The following is a 20,191-nucleotide window of genomic DNA, read 5'->3' as shown; positions in this document are numbered from 1 at the left end:
TAGGTCGCTAACCCTAACCTCAGTCTTAACCGACCACGTAGGTCACTAACCCTAACCTCAGTCTTAACCGGCCACGTAGGTCACTAACCCTAACCTCGGAGGTCGGACTTATGGGCAGTCCCCTATTGGTATTTTCTTCTTCAGCAGGACGTGTTTGTGTATGTTCTATTATTTCAAGAACATTTTGTAAATATATATTTTTTATCTTGAATACCTTATTTCATACTGGATTGTATCTCATGTTGCAAGTTGCATTTCTCAATATGCCAATGTAGACTGTACATTACAATATCACCAAATTATCTGACCCTTGTTTACCAGTAGATGGCTCCCTTGCATATGTAAACCAAAGTTGGAATCATAACTATGCCTAGAATGACCAGGCCTCTGTCATAATGGTATTAATGGTTATGTCGTGATTTGACAATAAAAATGAGAGAATTGTTGTGAAAGTGATGACATTATGAAAATAAACATTGTTTTCTGTCATTGTGTGGTTTCTCTAGTCCGACATATCCTCAGCTGTGATCGTGCACCATACGGCCTAATTTTTTTTAAAGTATTTCTTGTGACAATTTTGTCTTTTTGTGTTTTATCACAAACCATGAAATAAACATACACCAGTATTAGCCTATTCAAGGACTTTAAGTTCATGCAAGGATATCTGGTGTGAAGTAAGAAGTTTAAGTTTCTTGTTTGATGAGATGTGGGAGAGAAATGAAACCGAAAGAACGCGTCTCTGTTGTTTAGGGATCGTCTTAAAACTATTTACAAAATCCTGAAACGAACTTTCATCATTGGTCCAGCTACAAATCGCAAATAAATTGCCAGGTGTACACATAGGCTATGTGAAGAATATCATTGGTTATAACACTTAATAAAATACAAGATACAGCCATTATGTGTGGTTTTAGAGTAGGCTGGCTACAGTGCAGCGGTGTTTAGTTGTCGACGGTCCCTTGGCCTATTTCCTTACAACTGCATGCAACAACAAAACATTAGACGTCATATCAGCTTCAGAAGAATCAGAAACCTATGCAGTGTCTGTGATAGTGGTTCAGTGGTTGATATGCCATTGCCATAGGCCTACTGTACTAGACTAGTACTGTACTGTAGCTGTCTGCGCCAACATCTGTATCCTGAGAAAGCTATTGCGAAGGTAGGCTACTTTTTTAATTCTCATTTACATTTTATTTATTTATTTTAAACTGTAGCCTAAATTTCTCTCCAGCCAGCTATTATTGTACCTAACACTAGGCTATAAACTGTATCTTGTTCTTGTCATGCAGTGAGCCAGGCACGTACGTTAGTTCATTCATAATAGTGAATTTAAATCAGCACAGGAGCAATTTATAACTTGATAGCATTTTAAAATTCTTCAATTCTTGCCTTGGAAATGTTTCTGCTGGCCTGGGGAACTTAAACAGTTAGCTCCCCGACCCCTTCAACAAGGTGTGGTTACAGTAGAGTAGCCTACAGGACAGCAGCATATTGCCCATTATTCCACTCTTTAAATGTCTGTGAGATGGTGACGTATAATAACATACAGTATTGAACCTTAGCCAATAGCCCTAGTGCCACACTACGTATATTGTATTTAAATTGTATTGTAAATTAAACTTTTTCATACATTTCATAGATCACGTTCTCAAAGTGGGGTCCGGGGACTCCCAGGGGTCGTTGATAGGGGTTCCCCCACTAAATGAAAGATAGGAACCAATGGACCTATTTCTGTAACTCAGAGAGTATACAAATTAGGGTCCATGTGCTTCTATTAATTTGTACACTCTCAGAGATAAATTAAACATTGAATATAAATGTATTGGGGTCCCAGAGATAGAAATGCCATTAAATAGGGCGTCCGAGACCTAAGGCATGTCAAACTGGGGGTCCTTGGCATGAAAAAAAACTCCTATCACACAAAGATTTGGCGGCCCCAGTAACTCTGAGGACCCCCTAGGGGTCCCGGAGCCTGTTGAAGAAGACTTAAAGAAGAATTTAACAGTTGTATGACTATGACTGTGTGCACAGATATTAGGTGGAGGACAGGGGTCCAGGAACTCCCCACAGGGACACCTGATGGACCAGGGGACTGAGGCTAGTGATATCCACAGTGCCCGTGAAACCCATAAGAAGGATGTCGCGACCAAAAGACCCCGGACAAGGCAGAAGATGGAGGTAAGCCATTTGAAAATAGCCGATCTACAAGCACACAATGTGTCACGATGCGACGCGTTGTGAACTTGTAGATCTGCTATTTTCAAATTGTTTGTATGCATTTTAGGCATTTGAAAACTTGCGAAATGGGACACTCTCACGCAAGTAAAATTTACTAGTTCTACATTGCAGTATTGATACTTTTGCTTAAGTAAAACATTTGAGTACTTTTTCCACCACTGTAAACGTCTCTTTCAGGGACAAGAACAAGGTCATCCCTCCAGGAAAGTTCAAGACATAAAAAAGAAGAGGCACCGCAACAGAAAGAAAAAGAAAGACTTGAGTTGCCAGCAGGGGGACGGGGATCTCGAAAGCCTTCCTGCACCTCAGAGCACAGAAAAGGCCAACATGGAAACCCAAGTTGATAAAACCCAAGAAGACTCCACGGGAGTAGAACCTCAGCAGGATGATGACTGCCAAGCTGAAACCGGTCAACCTCAGGCGCCTCCAAAAGAACAACACACCGTCGATCGTTTAAAAAACGACGATCTAGAAATGGTGCAAGCCCACAGAGCTACACAGACCCCCATAGTGTTGCAGAGCACGCAGGAGACCCAGACAGAAGAGCCTGCTGACCACTCTATGCCACACGAGGAGGGCACTGAGAACACGCAGCCTTGCCAAAATCAACCACAGCAACATGACGACACCATCAAGACTCAGCCAATGGACCATGATGACCACATGGATGATGATGCCATCCGGCCAGGTGACCAGTCTCATGATGCTTCTCCAGCAGGTAGTAAAGGGGCAGCATCTGATTCCGCCGTGGAGGAGAACGCAAACCTCAAGGAGGAGAAGACGAGTAAAGAGGCGGATCCCTCTGCAGAAATCCAAGGCGTTAGCACAAAGTTAAAGGAAGTTGCCAAAACGACGTCGTACGCCAACGCAGTGAGTGGAAAGAGAGCAGAGGGTGAGACGGGGTCAACGATGTCAGTCACCCAGAAAACTGATCAAAGCACCAAGACATCGCAGAGCCGGGTTAATCGGTAAAGCTAGTGTAAATGTTGATAATTATAACCCATGATAATATGACATCATGATATGATATGATATTTAATGTGCTGTGTGAACGTTTCTTTTTCTCTCCATAGTGATCAGACACCAGTGAGAGGTCCCCCTGGAGTTCCCATGTTCACCTTTCACATCTACGCTGTGTTAGACAAAAAGTTTAGATTCAATCAAGTACATGACAATCTGATGCTATGTCATGAATATGGATCCTCACCACTTGAAATTACACATTTTGTGTGAGTTGATATTTGCCTTTAGTTCAAGATAACCAAACCAGTCATCTACTAAAAACTAACTGGAGATATTTCTCTAATCTCCATATAATATTTAACCTACACAGTGGCTTCCATCAACAAGCCTATTTGATAGAAGCAAGACTTTCCATTGAGGAAAGCTCCCTAAGTAGAGGAGGGCAGTTGCGGTATGGATATGGTGTTCAACAACGACAGAAAGAGATTCCAGAGATTGCCACAAGGAATATTACAATTCCACAGGATTCTCAAATTACCGGTAAAGTAAATTAGCCACAGTGTTGTGCATTCACAACAACACAGGCAGAATGTCTTTGACCTTTTCTGATGATCTACTGTTCATCTCAATTAATGTCAAAATATGGGGTTTAGAGTTCAAAATGTGGATCAGATTTTGATTTTGGGTGTTAAAGATATTATTTGATTCAAATTTCTTATTGACATAATGTTTACTGGGATAACTCCATTCGGATCAGATTTCTGATTCTTTTTCATTCATATTGTGCAGATTAAAATCCCAAATAGTCCCATATCTTTATTTCTCTTTAGATGCCTTTTTATGCATTATCTTACTTTCATCTTACTATCTTACTTATAGTACTTTCACCTTTTTTTCTATCTAGAGCTTCATCTTTATGAAGGCTACATTGGTCGTGCTGATCATGGGTCTATGTTCGGTTGGGTTGGATCTATGATTGGCTGGAACAAATCAAAGGATAGTTCAGATGCTTGGCGAATGTCTGCCAGTGACTTGCTGAACAGAATCTTCCAGAAATGGTCCCCATCCAACAAAGATAACACTTTGGCCTTGGGCCAGAGCCTGTCACGTTTCATGAAGAGCTTCAGCTCAGCTCCTCAAAGGGTGTTTTACCCAGATAATTCACATCCACCAATGATCGAGGTTAGTATAACTGCCTCAAAAGTATTATTGGATATGACTTAATAGTACTTGATTATCAAATAAAATAATAATAAATATGTTAACTCACTCAATATTCAGTCAACAGTCCTGGTTTTCATTCGTATGCCATTTTATTTGACAGGTGTCAGACCTGATTTCAGAGCGTTTACTTCACATCTTAAAAAGAGACACTTGGGGCACCTCATCAGGAAACTGGATCAGAACCAATGCTGTTGTGTTGGGCTTTTCTGTGTTCATATTGACCAGAAAATGCAACATTGACCTTGGAGAGAAGGGCTGGGCTGAGCTTTGTCACCTTCTCTCCTCAGCTACAGCACTGGACAACAACCTGGAAGAGTTACGCAATGTCTTCCAAAGTCCACATTAGTATGTTCTACAAAACCATTAACATATTATTGTTACTATAATACTACTGCTACTAATAATAATGTTAATAATATGAATAATGTACATCAAAAGTACTTACAAAATGGTTTTTCCGTAGCACTGTGCTTGCCATGATAAACTACTGTGCACAGCAACGAGTACCAGAGCTTGTCCTGCTCATTCCCCTGCTGCACAAACTCAGACAACCAGGGGCAGACGCTGCTAGAGTTGGCCCAACTGTGGAGGAGGAGAACTGGTCAGGGCTAGACAAGGTCAATTTTGTGACCTTTAGAGAGAATATCCGAAGCTATTCTGACAAGAGAAAGTGAGTTCATCTCACATTTTTAGCTTTCATTTCCTGAAATGGGGGTCTAGACTGGATTTCAGTGACGTTACTGTACTTTTTCTTTCTTTCTTTCTTACAGGACAATGCTGACGTTGATCCAGAATGACATGTCTGTAGCTAAAGAGATGTCTCTGGTTCTGTACAGTTGGCTGTCCCTTGTAGCATTTGAGGACATTCCAAAATTCTCGTCTCTGACTGGGATACATCCAGAACACTTGATCCAGAGTCTGCTATATAGGCTCCGAAACTACGAATCCATGGACAGCAACAGAATGCAACAAAACGGGGAGGTAAGTGATGTTTTGTAAATATCAGTTGTTTCACTTTTTATTGCCAACATGTTCAACAGCAACAATTTCTTTCCCAACATGCAGCATACTGAGAAGGTTTTGAGCCATATACTTGCGAGCATAGACAAACAAAAAGAGAGGTAATCATATCTAACATATTTTGTAAATATTACAGATGTTTTATCACAATGACAATTTTGCACTCAATCTACTGTATACGACTATCTATAGGATGATAGAATCTGAAAACTTGGAATCAGTGTTCTTGAGTAGCATTGGCGTGGCCAAGAGTACGTGCAGAATGGTCCAACTTGTCCCTGGGTACAAGACCGTTGTGCTGTCCTACAAGTTAGTGCTGACATTGGCAGAGATGCTGGATGTTGCACTCAGCAAAGAGGTATGAAACTTATCTGTGAAGTTAACTAAGGTTAGTCTGAGTTTATTATGACCCTGGAACTTCATTTCACTGCATTTTGTTTGTGCTCAACAGTCCAAGGATGAGGATGCTAAGATCTCCAAGCGACTGTTGGATGAGGTGGTAGCGGTGCAACAGATGATAAGTGAATGGAGAGATAGGCTGTTCCACAAGCCACTTCAAATCAATCAAAACAATACACTAATCTACCCCAAAGAAATTGAGGTATAGTGATAGATAGTCCACACATTTACATAATTTAACCAATTGTCTTATTTGTATTGTTGCATTTGTGTTATATTGTTCTCAATGCAGTCTGCACGACATTCAAATTGTGCATTGTTGTATTGCTACTGTAGGTATGGGATTCACTGCTGAAGGTGGAGTGTTCTGTTCAGGAGGTACTGGTCCAGTGGAGATTAGGTGTGGAGAAGGACCTGAGGAAGAGGATTTCCATGGTAACTAATATGGACCGCATTCATGTATTAACATCCATATTTGCATGTGCACGCACGCACGCACGCACACACGCACGCACGCACGCACGCTCGCACGCACGCACGCACGCACGCACGCACGCATTGAGTTTTCTGGTTTCCTCTACAGGCCAGTGACGTGGATAAAGTCATGGTGTGTTGCCTGGAGTCGTCCATGGGGGCCATAAAGAAAAGTCATGATATCTTACAGATGTGCTTCCATGAGCTCTGTCAGACTGCTGTCAAAGACATCTGCCAGGTAAATGGTTTATAAAATAAATATACATGGTTAACCTACCAATCACTAGAATGCTTAGAGAGAATAACAAAATGATTGTGCGCACTGTGCATTGCCTAGTCATGCATTTAGCAGAGCCACTTGGATTAATGTATGGGGTTAATGCCTTGCTTGAGGGTTACTGCCTTGGTTTCCTTTCAATATCTGGCTTTGTACTAATGACTCTGTAGTCATAACACCTCATCTACACAGGCAATGAGAGACATTCCGACGGCGATACCACGTGAAGAACTGTCCTGATATGGAGCGTTGGTCATTGTGATTGGTCAACATTAAGAGGACTGATCTTACTGATGACATATAATGTGTTTTCAGAGAGGGCAGGAGGGAGACCTGATGCGGGCACTCACCTCCAAAGGGAAGGATCCTCCCTGGGCGATCATATCCTCCGTGGTGGTCGAGTCAGCAGCACGCTTTGAAAACAACCCAGTGTTCCTGCTGCTTGAACCACAGTCTGCCATCAACCACCTTCTTTCTCATGGTATGTCACTGCAGTTTTGGTTTTGATCTATTTTCATTTGTTTACTACTTTTGTTTTCCACTGTTCACGAGATGTGACTTCTCCCTGGTGCAGTGGATTGGAAGAAGCTGCGGTTGTTGGACGATGCAGCTCTCCAGGTGGTCCAAGGCTGTCAGAGCACACTGGCACGCCTGGTGGAGTCACTGCTTCAAGGACATGTGCCCCTGGGACATCTGCAGACCACACTGAACTGCAGAGGACACTTTAAGAAACTTTACAGGCAGTGTAAGTTTTTGAATGCACATGCATGATGATAAATAATGATAAATTAACTGTTAAAATAGACATTAAATATTATTTAATTAATGACTTGATTATTAATATATGTTTAGTATTAACCCATTTAGGCCTGACCTCAAAAAGTTAAAAAAATCTTCTAAATCCTCCAGTTTTCTGAAATAAATATTTTCACGATTTTTCAAAAATAGCAGACCTACAAGCTCGTAGCGCGCCACTCGGTGGTGCACTATGGGCTTGTAGATCTGCTATTTTTCAATAGCTAAATTATAACAATGTTTAAAACACCAAAAGGGGTTCCCTCCCAAAATGGGTTAATACTATTTAAAATGATTAGTTTGATGATGAGTTTTTGTAATGTCCTTTTCAGATAGGAAACATAATACGATGGAGGCCATCCCTGTTGATGCTGATGGTATTCTGGCTCAAAGAGAAACTGATTTAGAAGCTTTCTATCAACAAAATCGACACATGGACACACTGATCAAGATGATAGGGAAGGTCACAGACAGCATCACAGGTGAGGTCCAAAATCTTTGGTAGTTTCCTCAACATGTCTGAAATCACATTAAACAGAATGTTTCCAAAGTGCTGGCCACTCTGTGTTGACACAGGCTTATAGTTCTAGTAACATTGTTTTTTGTCACCAGTTTCTGAGATGTCCACTCTTGAGGAGCAACACAGACAAGATATACAGTCGGTACATTTGAACAAACTGGTGGCGGTTCAAACGTTTATTAACCCAGACACGTTACCTGGGACAACTCCTGGACAGATCCTCTGGTACGACACGGATCAGCAGGTTCTGGAAATGGCCAGTAGAATGCAAACGTTTATTAACCCAGACACGTTACCTGGGACAACTCCTGGACAGATCCTCTGGTACGACACGGATCAGCAGGTTCTGGAAATGGCCAGTAGAATGCATGTGCTGCGTCACAGCAACCTGATGCTCAAATTATGGGACGCGGGTGCAGCAATGGAGGCATCTTCGATGATGCAAACCGGCACAGTACCTGTTCCAGTAACCTTAAAATGGGTCCATGACTCAATCTGGGAACCACTTCTGAGAGAGTACTGTGAGCTCAGCCACAACATGGCCGTTGCACGCATCACTTTCAAGGAGCTCGATCAGGTTTTGCTGGACACAGGGGACCAGGGAGATGGGACACTGATGAAGAAAGAGCTGGATCTCATGGACAAGATATTAAGGGATGAGCAGATTAGCCTCGAAGACAACTGGGTCCAGTTGAGAAGCCGTCAAATCCAGAATTATCGACAGCTCCACGAGGCAGCAGCCTTAGCAAGTGCAGTGCTAAGAATTCAAGCCGAAATGAAGCTTTCTGGGGACTTCAGGGAAATCTGCGTACTCGCTCAACTGGTAATAGTGGTATACTTGCACGTCAATCCAGTCATAATCATGTATAACTTGTGTTAGGCATATCGTTTTCTCAACACAATATGCTAATTTAACAGAAAGAAGACAGATTCAAGCAGAGGGATCTTGGGTCCCTGACCAGTGACTTTACCCGTGCCAGGGAACAGCTGTCCACGGTCACCAAGGAAAACACTGCATGTCTGGAAGAATTCCTAAAGAGTCAATCTCTTGTCAGCTGGGTCAAGGATAACCTTACGAGTAAGATATTTATGAATCACGTTTTCTTTTCTTTGGTCACATTTTAATCTTAATCACTTAAGTCGTATACCACTGTCATGTGGCAATAATATATAATATAGTGAGCATTATCATCATCATCATCATACTATAATTCAGTCAATGTCTGAATGTCTGAATGTGTGTCAGAAACACCGCCGTAGCTCCTCACTGCCTGCACCAATCACTCCCACTTTTCACACAGGCATTGACCATAATAATATGGAGGTCTTAACGAAGCCCTTTTTTCAATTTGACAAATTATAGATTAATAATGAATTTATTAGTGAATTAAAAACGCACCCAGGGCGCAGTACCCCCCACGGCCACAAGGGGGGGGGGGGGGCAATATCTCACAACGGGTAAGGGCTAGTAATAATAACATACCATCATATTATGATGGTGTTATTGACATCTACTCACTCTGTCTCTCAGAAGTAGGCTGCATATTGCTCCGAAAATGGATGACATCGCCGACATCATATAGGCGGGGTTTTCAAGCTAGATTTAAAATCTGCAGCGCAATCTAAAGGTTCTGTCGGTTACTGAACTTTTCGTTCCCTCAACAACAGATATGGGAGAGGTGAAGGTTTTCGTTGAGCTGGCCTCCATATCCGCTGGAGAGAATGACACAGAGATAGACCAAGTGGCCTGCTTCCATGATGCAGTGATGGGCTACAGCCCCCTCCTCTACTCTCTCCTCCCCACCGCCGGTTTTAAGGACTTCATGACCTGTGCCAGGCAGGTGTGGGACGCGCAGCGCAGGGATGAGAAACTACCAGACAAATTGGTATGTATCTCTTCTTCATTTTTTTGAGTGGTGTAAACCACTCCAACAACTGGCTTTGTTAGTTTACGTGTCCACGTGTCCACGTGTTTGTTCGTACCAAAAACATGAGCATGGTCACTCAGTTCACACGGGTGTGATTTCATTACGTCAGACATTACGTCAGACCACAGCTGATCAGGCTATATAATACCTTACACCACTCAGTTCACACGGCTGTGATTTTTTTCTTACCCCTGGTCTGTCACATTTACAAATGTAAGTTGATGATTAATTGTCACACAAATAATTGCAATTATCGATTTAATTGAACATTGGAGCGTTACAATTTATTAGGCTTCGTAATCACAAATTCCACAGGGCATATATTACAAATAACGTAATAGTCTATACAAATAAATCACTGACACATAATTGTTTTTCCTTTCCAAAAAATGTACAAAATAGCTTGTAGATCTGCTATTTCTGCTATTTTTGAAAAATGTTTGAAAATGTTTGGACATTTTTCAACATTGACGATTATGCAAAAATAATTGCGATCATCTCAAATAATTGCGATTATGTAATTCTTGTGACAAGTCCAATGTGCCGATGCTGTGGAGGGGTGACACTTCTGATGCTTCTTGTTTTTGCTATCCAGAGGGATTCTACTCGTTTGCTGAGCTGGCTGAAGGGCCTGAAGGAGATGCATGGCTCTGTGGAGCAGTCCTCTCTCTCCCTGGCTTCTGACATTAATGCCAGAGGGGTCTACCACATAGGACAGTCTGAGGGAAACGTAAAGAAGGTAAATCATGATGAGGAAACTCTTTGGTCACCAAGAGTGTGTAAGCCATCTACCCAAACCAAGAAATACAAATTTTGAGACCCAAGGCTGATTTTATGATCAATGGGCTACACTACAGTATATGCACACAGAATAACTCTTCCTACTCCCGGGCCGCTTCCCTACTTCCTTCACAGGTGTTACAGATGATAATAATTAAGGCTCTGTTCCACTTAGTGTACAGTGGTACTCAAACCTTTTTAATTTGAAGGACACACCCATATGGGGCCAGTAAATTGGAACCCACTCAAGGACACTTTGAGACCCTAGAGTGTTTCCAGTGAGCCAACATGCACAATAGCAGCACCCTGACTCTGTTTGACCAGAATGGAACAGAGCCTTCATTAGTATCATCGCTAATAAAGGAAGTAGGGAAGGGGCCCAAGTTCTTTCCAAAATGGCATGTGTGCATAGAGCCCATTGTGTTATATCTGCATTTTTTTGCAGAGATGTCTGCAGAGCCTCCTTCTGGTTACAGTGGAAAAGGCCCACGAGCGGAAGAGCTACAGGCTCGCTGACCTGTTAGAGCTACGGAACAAACTCATGCTCATGTCTTCTAAAGGAGAACACGGCAAAGAGCAAGTCAATAGGTTCACACAGGTCAGTGGCGTTCCACCACGCAATCCACACAGCAGCACTAATGTGTTTGTAATCTAATTGTCTATTTCACTAATTGTATGAATCTCCCCTTGTTGTTTCTAGGTCTTTGAAGGAATTCAAAGACTGGGTTCTATCCTTCTTCAAATGCAGTCATCAGGCAACATGCTTTTTAGGGACTGGCGTGCTCAGGTCCAGTGTTGTTGCCCAAAGAGGCAGCCATGCATCCGAGTGACGTTCCCCGCCCTTCAGGGTAAAAGCATGTTGTACTTTGGGGAGGTGACGGAACAGCTACAGGGGCTTTGTCGTTCCATGGAGACCTGCCATAAAGAATGGTGTTCGTTTGTGAATGAGAAGAGAGCCATCTATCATGTGCTGAACCACTACACCTCAGAACAGATGGTGTACCTGTGCCAGTGCATATTCAAAGTGTGCCAGCGGCAGGCTCCGGTTCCGCAACAGTTGTGGCATTTGCTTCATCCCATAAATTCCCAGTGCACTCTGTCTGACCTTAGAAAGGCCTTTGCTAAAGCAACAGGGAAGCCTTTAAGGCCACAGTATCTGAGTGACTCCTCCTCCGAAGATGAAGACGTCACCTATAACTATGAAGATTCCGCAGACATCTCATCGACAGGAGCCGGGGAAAGTGATGGTGACGTTAAAGAAGATTTGATTGCATTTTCCTCTGAAGATGAAGATGCCATGGACAATGATGCTGCAGACGTCGAGGATGGAGCCATGACGGAGGAGGATGCCAAGGAAAGCATCGAGGACCTCTGGAGACGATTCAACACAGACACAACGCGATATCTCCGCCAACAGCTCGACATCGCCACTTTGGCTCGGTTCCTCTCGTCCCTCTCTGACACGAACCGGCAGCGTGTATCAAGGAGGCTACCGCCTGCTCTTCAGGAGGGAAAGCCCAACCTGGTTCTTTGCCCGACCACAGAGGTTTTCTCCACCACGCTGTCTTTTTACATGGAGAGTCCGGAGCAAACGCTGCCGTCCACCGACGAGGTACTGGTCTGTGGAGAGGAGACCACAGAGGAGGAGGTAAGATAATAATAAGGAAATAAGGAATAATATAAGGAGATAAGATAAGAGAGACCCTACCCACTGAGAATTGTTTGGTCTAATAGACGTCTAAAGGGCCGTCTAAAATTGGGTTAAAATGTCTAAAATCACACCCGTGTGAAGTGAGGGGCGCTCTTGTCGTCGTACATCATCCAATAAAGAATGAATATACTTCTTAATTAAAAAAAAACTGCTAATCAACGTCTAGGCTAAGGTTAGACCGCTAAAAAACTTTCATTTATAGACCAATTATAACCCATTTTTGAGGGGCGCTAGCCCCTTCTATATACAGGTTTAATGTTTGTTTTTAGTTCAATGTTTGTTTTAGAAACGCCATTGACAATGAAGGGTTTTTCGGATTTCTAGCGCCGTTTCTTCATCGGTTTTCCGAAAAACGCGTCCAGTGTGCAACCACCTTTAGACTTTAATATATTAGCGCCCCTCACTTCACACGGGTGTGATTTTTAGACAGACGTCTAATAGCATTTGTGAAACAAGCTGTGCTGTTTGTAAATTAGCTAAGAGAAACCCTCTAATAGAGTGTGCTGTTTGTGTGTGGAATGAGCTTCTAAATGTTCTTTCTTGCTTGATCTCCTAAACCCACCCCCACCCCCTCTCTTCTTCCCTTTGTTCGTTTTCTTGGAAAGATAACACGATGGGAACTACGCATAAAAACGACCCGCTTTTTTACGAACCCACTTTTTTACTTGTAAAACTGTGACAATAAAGATTCTCATTCTGATTCTGAGGTGGAGATCTTCCTTCGTCGAGCCTTGGGTCAAGGAGGCTCCGAAGGCAGCCGGCAGAGGATCTATTCCCTGGTCAACCCTGGCGTGCTGGGCTACGATGTCAGCGTGGCACTGGGGGAGCTCTTTGAGCACCTGGAAAGAAACGCGGACCCTCGTTATCGCTTGGTCATGGTCAGCCCCGTTCAGCACCAGCACAGATACGTGCCCTCGTTCTTCAGCAACCACAAAGTGCAGGCGGGAGTGGGTATAACGGCGGAGACCGCCAGGAAATACCTACGCCACCATTTCATGGTCCCAGTAGTCCTACAACAGAGCTCTGTCTCACAGATCTATCCAGAGCAGCTGTCAGTCTGGATGGTGTCATCTGCACGCCCTGCAGTTGGTAAGCCAAATAAATACTGTACCTGTTTCTTTTTCCTGTGTCATGTCCCTTACAACTGTGTTTTACGGGAAAGAAATGATAGTCAATATTTCATAACTATTGACATGGCTGATTATTTTTTTTACCTACCATAGGGAAATCTCTTTATGTGGATCGTTTGTTTGAGAAGTTCCAGAAGAGAGTTCGCGACAGCCGACATATCAGGATAAGTTTGATTGAACCACAGGTTGAGCTAGACGCCTTCGTTCAGACTCTGTCTGACAGACTAGCACCGCTCAGAGAACAAGACCCTGTGCTCCTTCACATCGACACGGCCGCCGTGAGTCTATTGCTGTTGTTTGGGAAACAGCTTTGCTCTCTACATTCATTGCTGGTCCTAATATTATTGTGAACTTGACAGGTTCCTATTGTCTTCATTTGTTAATTGTCAGGTTCATTCTGGCCTGGAGGAGCTACTGTTCCGCCTGCTAGTTCTGGGCTGTTTGAACGACAGCCAGGGAATGCTGTGGAGAAGAAATGCCGCTCACTTGATCACCGTTGAGATCCTGAGGCCACGTACACCACACAGTAGCCAACCAATGGAGGTATAATAAATTACATTTCTATTAAGAACCCTAGCAACTATTTGCGGGGCTAACACGACGTATCGCATTGTGATGCATTGTAATCTTGTAGATCGGCTATTTTTGGCAAATATATTATTAAGTGTAGAGCTAAAACAGAAGGGGGTCTAATGTAGACTGAGCATGGGGTTTAGGTGGTTAAACATTGTTTATTGGTGACCTCTTATATGTTAATTTCTTGGCCTCACAGATGAAACTTGGACTTCTTGACATTCTGCCGACCATTACCTGTCGTCCTCCAACGGAGGTGAAAGAGCTGTTGTTAAATAACCGAAGGATGCCAACGGCGAGGAAGACCTTGGATCCACTCATGGACGAGCAAGAATTTGCCAGTGAAGCGATCCAGAGACCATATCAATTCTTAAAACTCTTCAACAGGAATCAGGACCTGGATCCCTTTAGGTACCAGGTAGGGTCCAAGCCGGTGGGGGATCCCATCGATTGTCTACACCACTTCCTATCAAACTGTGGAATGCTGAACCCATCTTGGGCCGAATTGAAGAACTTCTCCTGGTTCCTCAATGTGCAGCTGAAAGACTGTGAGAACTCCATTTTCTGTGATCCAGACTTTCTCGCCGACCAGCTGCCTGGTTTCAAGGGCTTCATTGTGAAATTCATGATCCTGATGGCACGGGATTTTGCGTCGCCGTCTATGGACCCCTCTGATCAAAGCCCCCTGCATCATTCACTTGACTACGACGAGGGGGATGACCTCATAGCCCGTCTGACCATTCGCAAGAGTTGGGAAAGTGAGCCTCACCCGTACATTTTCTTCAATGCAGACCGAAACTCAATGTCTTTCCTTGGTTTTCACGTGATGAGAAGTGAAAGGGGACCCACCCTCAACGCGGTCGTTCCTCACGGTCGTAAGGTGCTCATAGGAGATGTGATGACGCTCAAGCTTTTTGAAGGTTTGGAGCGGCAACGTATCTGTCTCACTGAAGACTTTGACCAGCTGCCTCGACGAGACAAAATCAAGAGGATTTCCTGTGTTGTTGGCGCCGAGAAGGGAATGAGTGGAAGATTTGATCCAGACCCAACATATGAGCTCACGGCTGACAATGTGATGAAGATGTTAGCCATTCACATGAGATTTCGGTGTGGAATTCCAGTTATTATCATGGGAGAGACGGGCTGTGGCAAGACTAGGTTAGTCCGTTTCCTGTGCGATCTTCAGCGGGAGGGGAGAAGTGCAGTAGAGAACATGAAACTTGTCAAAGTTCATGGAGGAACCACAGCTGAGATGATCTACAGAAAGGTGGACGAGGCTGAGACACTTGCTAGGAGCAACCGCAGAATGCATAAACTTGACACCATTCTATTCTTTGACGAGGCAAACACCACAGAGGCCATTTTCGCCATCAAAGAAATTATATGTGACCAAACCATTCAAGGGCGTCCTCTGAAGGCAGACAGCGGCTTGAAAATAATCGCTGCTTGCAATCCTTACCGAAAGCATTCGCCTGAAATGGTGGAGCGCTTGGAGCGTGCTGGTTTAGGATATAGAGTGAGGGCAGCAGAAACCGAAGACCGCCTTGGCAAAGTTCCTCTGAGGCAGCTGGTGTACAGAGTTCATCCCCTGCCTCCAAGCATGGCTTCCTTGGTGTGGGATTTTGGCCAGCTAAGTGATGCAACCGAGCTCTCCTACATCAAGCAGATTGTTCAGAAGCAAGTCGAAGACCATGATTTGCCAACAGATTGCAAAAGCATAATTTCAAATGTGCTGGCAGCCTCTCAAAGGTACATGCGTCATCGAAAGGACGAGTGCAGCTTTGTGAGCCTAAGAGACGTGGAGAGGTCCATGAAAGTGCTAATTTGGTTCTACCAGCATGGCTCTGACATGTTCCCCAGTTGCAGGGGCATCAACAGTGCTCATATGACACTGAAGTGCTTGGTTCTTGCAGTAGGAGTGAGTTACTACCCATCTCTAGTGTCCAAGGAAGAGTATCTTTCTGTAATCTGTCAATACTTTCCTGCCCCCTTCTGCACTGTGGACGCGTTGCAAGGAGAAATTTCATCTTGTCAAGACTTCTTCCTTGAGAACATAGAGACGAGGGAGACAATAGCCAAGAATGTAGCCCTCAAAGAGAATGTGTTCCTTATGGTGGTTTGCATTGAGCTGCGAATCCCCCTTTTCCTGGTTGGCAAGCCAGGGAGCTCAAAGTCCCTTGCCAAGACGGTGGTTGCTGATGCCATGCAGGGCCAAAACTCCCGTTGTGAACTGTTCAAGGACCTCAAGCAAGTTCATATGGTCTCCTTCCAATGCAGTCCCCACTCAAGTCCTGAGGGCATCATAGCGACATTCAGGAACTGCGCCCGTTTTCAGAAGGACAAGAACATGGACGAGTATGTTTCTGTGGTGGTGCTGGATGAGATCGGTCTTGCAGAAGATTCACCACAAATGCCCTTGAAGGCCCTCCATCCACTCTTGGAGGATGGTTGCATTGACAACGACAAGCCAGATCCACACATGAAGGTTGGGTTTGTTGGTATCTCCAACTGGGCTCTTGATCCAGCAAAGATGAACAGAGGGATATTTGTGTCCAGATGGGATCCCAGTGAGGATGAACTGGTAGAAACTGCCAAAGGGATTTGTTCATCCTCCAACCACATTCTTCTCAAAATCAAACACCTCTTCTTACCTTTGGCGAGGGCCTTCCTGAGCATCTGCGATGCGACAGCAAAGAATCAGTTCTTTGGCCTCAGGGATTTTTACAGCCTAGTCAAAATGCTCTTTGCAGCAGTTAAATCCTCACAACAAGAGCCAGATGACAGCCAGTTGCTAGAGGCAATTTTGCGCAACTTCAGTGGACAGCCTGAAGGTTTTGACCCAGTCATATTCTTCCAAGAGGTTTCCCAAAACGTCAAAGAAATGCCAAGGCCATGCACCCTGCAAATGGTTGAAAAGAATCTTGACCCCTACAATGACCAAGAATGCCGATACCTGCTTTTGCTCACCACTAACAACGCGGCTCTCCACATCCTTCAGCAACAGATCTTTGCCAAAGGAGACCAGACTAGCCCAGAGATTGTGTTTGGCTCCGGATTTCCCAAGGACCAGGAATACGCCCAAGTGTGCCGGAACGTGAACCGGGTGAAGACCTGCATGGAGACCGGGCGTACAGTCATCCTCCTCAACATGCAGAACCTTTACGAGAGCCTCTACGACGCCTTAAACCAATACTATGTTTACCTGAGCACCCAGCAGTACGTTGATTTGGGACTGGGCTCCCACAGAGTCAAGTGTCGTGTCCACAAACAATTCCGTTTGGTGGTGGTGGAGGACCAGAAGAAGGTCTATGAACACTTCCCGGTGCCTCTCATCAACAGGCTTGAAAAGCACAGGGTAGACAGGAGCACCGATCTGACTCGTTGGCAGCGCAGGGTTCTGAGCCAACTGCAGGAGTGGGTGAAAGAGTTTGCCGGTGAGGATTTCAGACTGTCAGACACATTCGTCGGCTTCCAAGGTGATGCCTGCGCCAGCGCTCTTTTACAGGCACTGGAGAGAGTAGCGCAAAAGCCAGGCGACAGTGCCGTAGGACAACAGTCAGCGACTGGGAAAAACGAATCACTGGAGGACATTGAAGCAAACAAAACAGTGGAGTCAGCTACTAACAGACAAGAAGTAGAGGCTAACCAGGTGGTTGATGCAATGGATATAGATACCAGTGGCAACGAGCAAAACAACGAGTCAGTGGAAACCGCAGATGACACTGTCATGGAGGTGTTGCATCACAAGACCGATGACAACAACACCGAAATGGAGACGGAACACGGTCTTGTGTCTGTCGAGACAACTGTGGAAGACGAGGTCTTGCAATCGGCCAAGTGCTTCCTGTTGAGCTGCGCGACTCCCGACTCTGTGCTGAGGCTGAAGTATTCAGGCTTAGCCAATCAGGAGAAGGAGCAGCTTCAGAGGATCTACTTCCAGCAGCAGCATCATCACTCGCTCCGAGACTTCCTGGACTTTCACCTGAACAACCTTCATGACTCCAGCAAGTTTGTTGAGGTAGGCAATTAATTTACCATATTCACAAGCCAGCCACTTTGCTCTCACTTCATACTCATATCTTCTAAGTCAGTGGTTCCCAAAGTGGGGTCCGGGGACCCCTAGGGGTCCTTGAGGGAGTTCCAGGGGGTCACCAGCTAAATGATAGTTTGGAACCATCTGGACCCTTATGGGTCTGTAACTCTGAGAGTGTACAAATGGAACCATTTGGTTCCATTTGTACACTCTCAGAGTTAAATTAATATTGATTTTACAAATTGGGGGTCCCAGAGATAGAAATGCCATTAAATGGGGGTCTGTAGACTAATGCATGTCAAACTGGGGATCCTTGAAATTAAACGGGTTGAGAATCACTGCTAGAGCCGTAAAACTCTTCTCTTATGGGGGTCCCTGGCATATGTTTTCAAATGGGGGTCCGCGGGCTAATTAGTGTCAATTTGGGGGTCCTTGACATGAAATAGTTTGGGAACCACTGTTCTAAGTGTGATGTAATACTAGGCTATTTTGGTCTTTCTTACACATTTTGAGGTGCCTTCAGTGTCTTGTTTCTGTTTTCCCCCAAGGTCACGACATTCTCCAGCTTGCTAACCAGAGCAGATGTGAGAGTCGTGGCTCAAGCTCTCGGCCTGCACACAGAGAGCATCCTGCCGCTCTCCCTTCATCAGTTTGACACGGAGGTGTCCTTCTGCAGCAAGATACAGTATGTTCCCATACACAAGCATTTTTATAGGAAATAAGAAAGGATTCGTTTATGTATTACTCACTGTATATGAAGATTATAAGTCATACTGTACATTACAAATATATAAACGATGTATCTCTATCCCTCCTATTCACTGCCCAGGAGTTTTATACATGCCAATGGCTCTTCCCTCCACATCCTGCTTGTTCAGATGGACATAGAGGAATCCCACTGCAGTGATGAGCTCATAGCATCAGCTAAGTAAGGCCAGTTAATCCATTTAGACCTGAGTTAAAAACATTCACTTTGAAAGAATATATATTAAAAGATTTGCACCACATTTTTACGATTTTTCAAAAATAGCAGACCTACAAGTTCATAGCGCGGCACTCGGTGCCGTGCTATGAGCTTGTAGATCTGCTATTTTTCAATAGCTAAAGTATAACATAATGCTTGAAACACCAAAAGGGGTTCCCGCCAAAAATTTAAATGAATAAAATAAGCACTTGCTGTTTTACGATTGACTTCAAATGTTATTTCATGAATGATTTCATTCACGTCTAGATACTGCACCATGAATTACCTGATGCCACTAAAAGACCAGGCTTATTGCGTGGTGTTCGTTGCCAAGCTCTCCAGGATCTCTGGTCGATCTCAATACATCGGATTCCAAGGAGGTGAATATTGCATTTTGCAAAGCGCACAATACACTTGTCTACTAACGTACAGTTGCGTTTTGCTTTCATCATCAAAACACTAACTGCTGTTTTTGTCGTGTGCCAAAGGAGCCTGGCACTCGGTGCACATCGATGACCTCAGGGATACAGAAGACATGAGTTTGAACCTGTCTGTCTTCTGTGGTACTCTGATCAGCACGCTGCTCCACCCTGCGCTGTCAGGTAAACATTGTAAATCATCTGAGCCATGACTCATTACTAAACAATAGTGTAGTGGTTTTCAACCCTTTTCATATCAAGGCCAATTATCTATTCTGCATTTGAGCCACGGACCACCATTTAATGAGATTTGGCCTCTCAGACCCAACACTTGAATATTTTGTCCACATCATTTCAATGCATGTTATTGTATTGATGTGGTACCATAGGAGAGATAACAGGCAAACGATCAAAATAACAAATATTTTCCATTCTCTAATTGTGTAGACTTCTTGTAAATTAACTTAGCAATGCAAAAATGGAACTCTTGAGTTAAATATCATACCAACTCTCCATCATTTATCTGGGGACCACCTACCTACAACCTCCTCAAGGACCACTGGTGGTCCCCGGACCACTGGTTGAAAACCACGTCAATGTATTTTTTATATCCTAAATGTAACCAAAGTGTAATTTCCTGTTCTTCAGTTGAACAAATGGAGACAGAGAATGAAACGGAGAACTCGGAACGACCCTCTGAAATAGCTGTGAGCACAAAGGTAGATAAACATGATAACAATACA

The 20,191-nt window shown here is 44.1% G+C and overlaps 1 protein-coding gene across 1 annotated transcript in view; it reads left to right on the top strand.

Moving 5' to 3' along the window:
* Positions 1-3,104: 3,104 nt before the first annotated feature.
* Positions 3,105-20,191, top strand: part of rnf213b (ring finger protein 213b) — a 48,974-nt gene continuing 31,887 nt past the window's right edge. The window contains exons 1-29 of the mRNA XM_079492343.1: positions 3,105-3,206; positions 3,312-3,467; positions 3,572-3,741; positions 4,106-4,383; positions 4,526-4,770; positions 4,889-5,095; positions 5,196-5,406; positions 5,582-5,803; positions 5,897-5,944; positions 6,181-6,279; positions 6,428-6,556; positions 6,911-7,076; positions 7,170-7,340; positions 7,723-7,872; positions 8,003-8,733; positions 8,829-8,988; positions 9,579-9,796; positions 10,434-10,577; positions 11,064-11,216; positions 11,319-12,266; positions 13,037-13,418; positions 13,553-13,737; positions 13,850-14,002; positions 14,232-18,050; positions 18,614-18,750; positions 18,895-18,993; positions 19,297-19,409; positions 19,518-19,631; positions 20,097-20,167. Coding sequence (XP_079348469.1) covers positions 3,148-3,206; positions 3,312-3,467; positions 3,572-3,741; positions 4,106-4,383; positions 4,526-4,770; positions 4,889-5,095; positions 5,196-5,406; positions 5,582-5,803; positions 5,897-5,944; positions 6,181-6,279; positions 6,428-6,556; positions 6,911-7,076; positions 7,170-7,340; positions 7,723-7,872; positions 8,003-8,733; positions 8,829-8,988; positions 9,579-9,796; positions 10,434-10,577; positions 11,064-11,216; positions 11,319-12,266; positions 13,037-13,418; positions 13,553-13,737; positions 13,850-14,002; positions 14,232-18,050; positions 18,614-18,750; positions 18,895-18,993; positions 19,297-19,409; positions 19,518-19,631; positions 20,097-20,167 — 9,738 coding nt within the window. The 5' untranslated portion in view covers positions 3,105-3,147. The remainder of the gene's footprint in view (positions 3,207-3,311; positions 3,468-3,571; positions 3,742-4,105; positions 4,384-4,525; positions 4,771-4,888; positions 5,096-5,195; positions 5,407-5,581; positions 5,804-5,896; positions 5,945-6,180; positions 6,280-6,427; positions 6,557-6,910; positions 7,077-7,169; positions 7,341-7,722; positions 7,873-8,002; positions 8,734-8,828; positions 8,989-9,578; positions 9,797-10,433; positions 10,578-11,063; positions 11,217-11,318; positions 12,267-13,036; positions 13,419-13,552; positions 13,738-13,849; positions 14,003-14,231; positions 18,051-18,613; positions 18,751-18,894; positions 18,994-19,296; positions 19,410-19,517; positions 19,632-20,096; positions 20,168-20,191) is intronic.

Source organism: Electrona antarctica (genome assembly GCF_951216825.1).
Source record: "Electrona antarctica genome assembly, chromosome: 22".
Lineage (NCBI taxonomy): Eukaryota > Metazoa > Chordata > Actinopteri > Myctophiformes > Myctophidae > Electrona > Electrona antarctica.
This window is presented reverse-complemented; position numbering and strand designations above follow the sequence as displayed.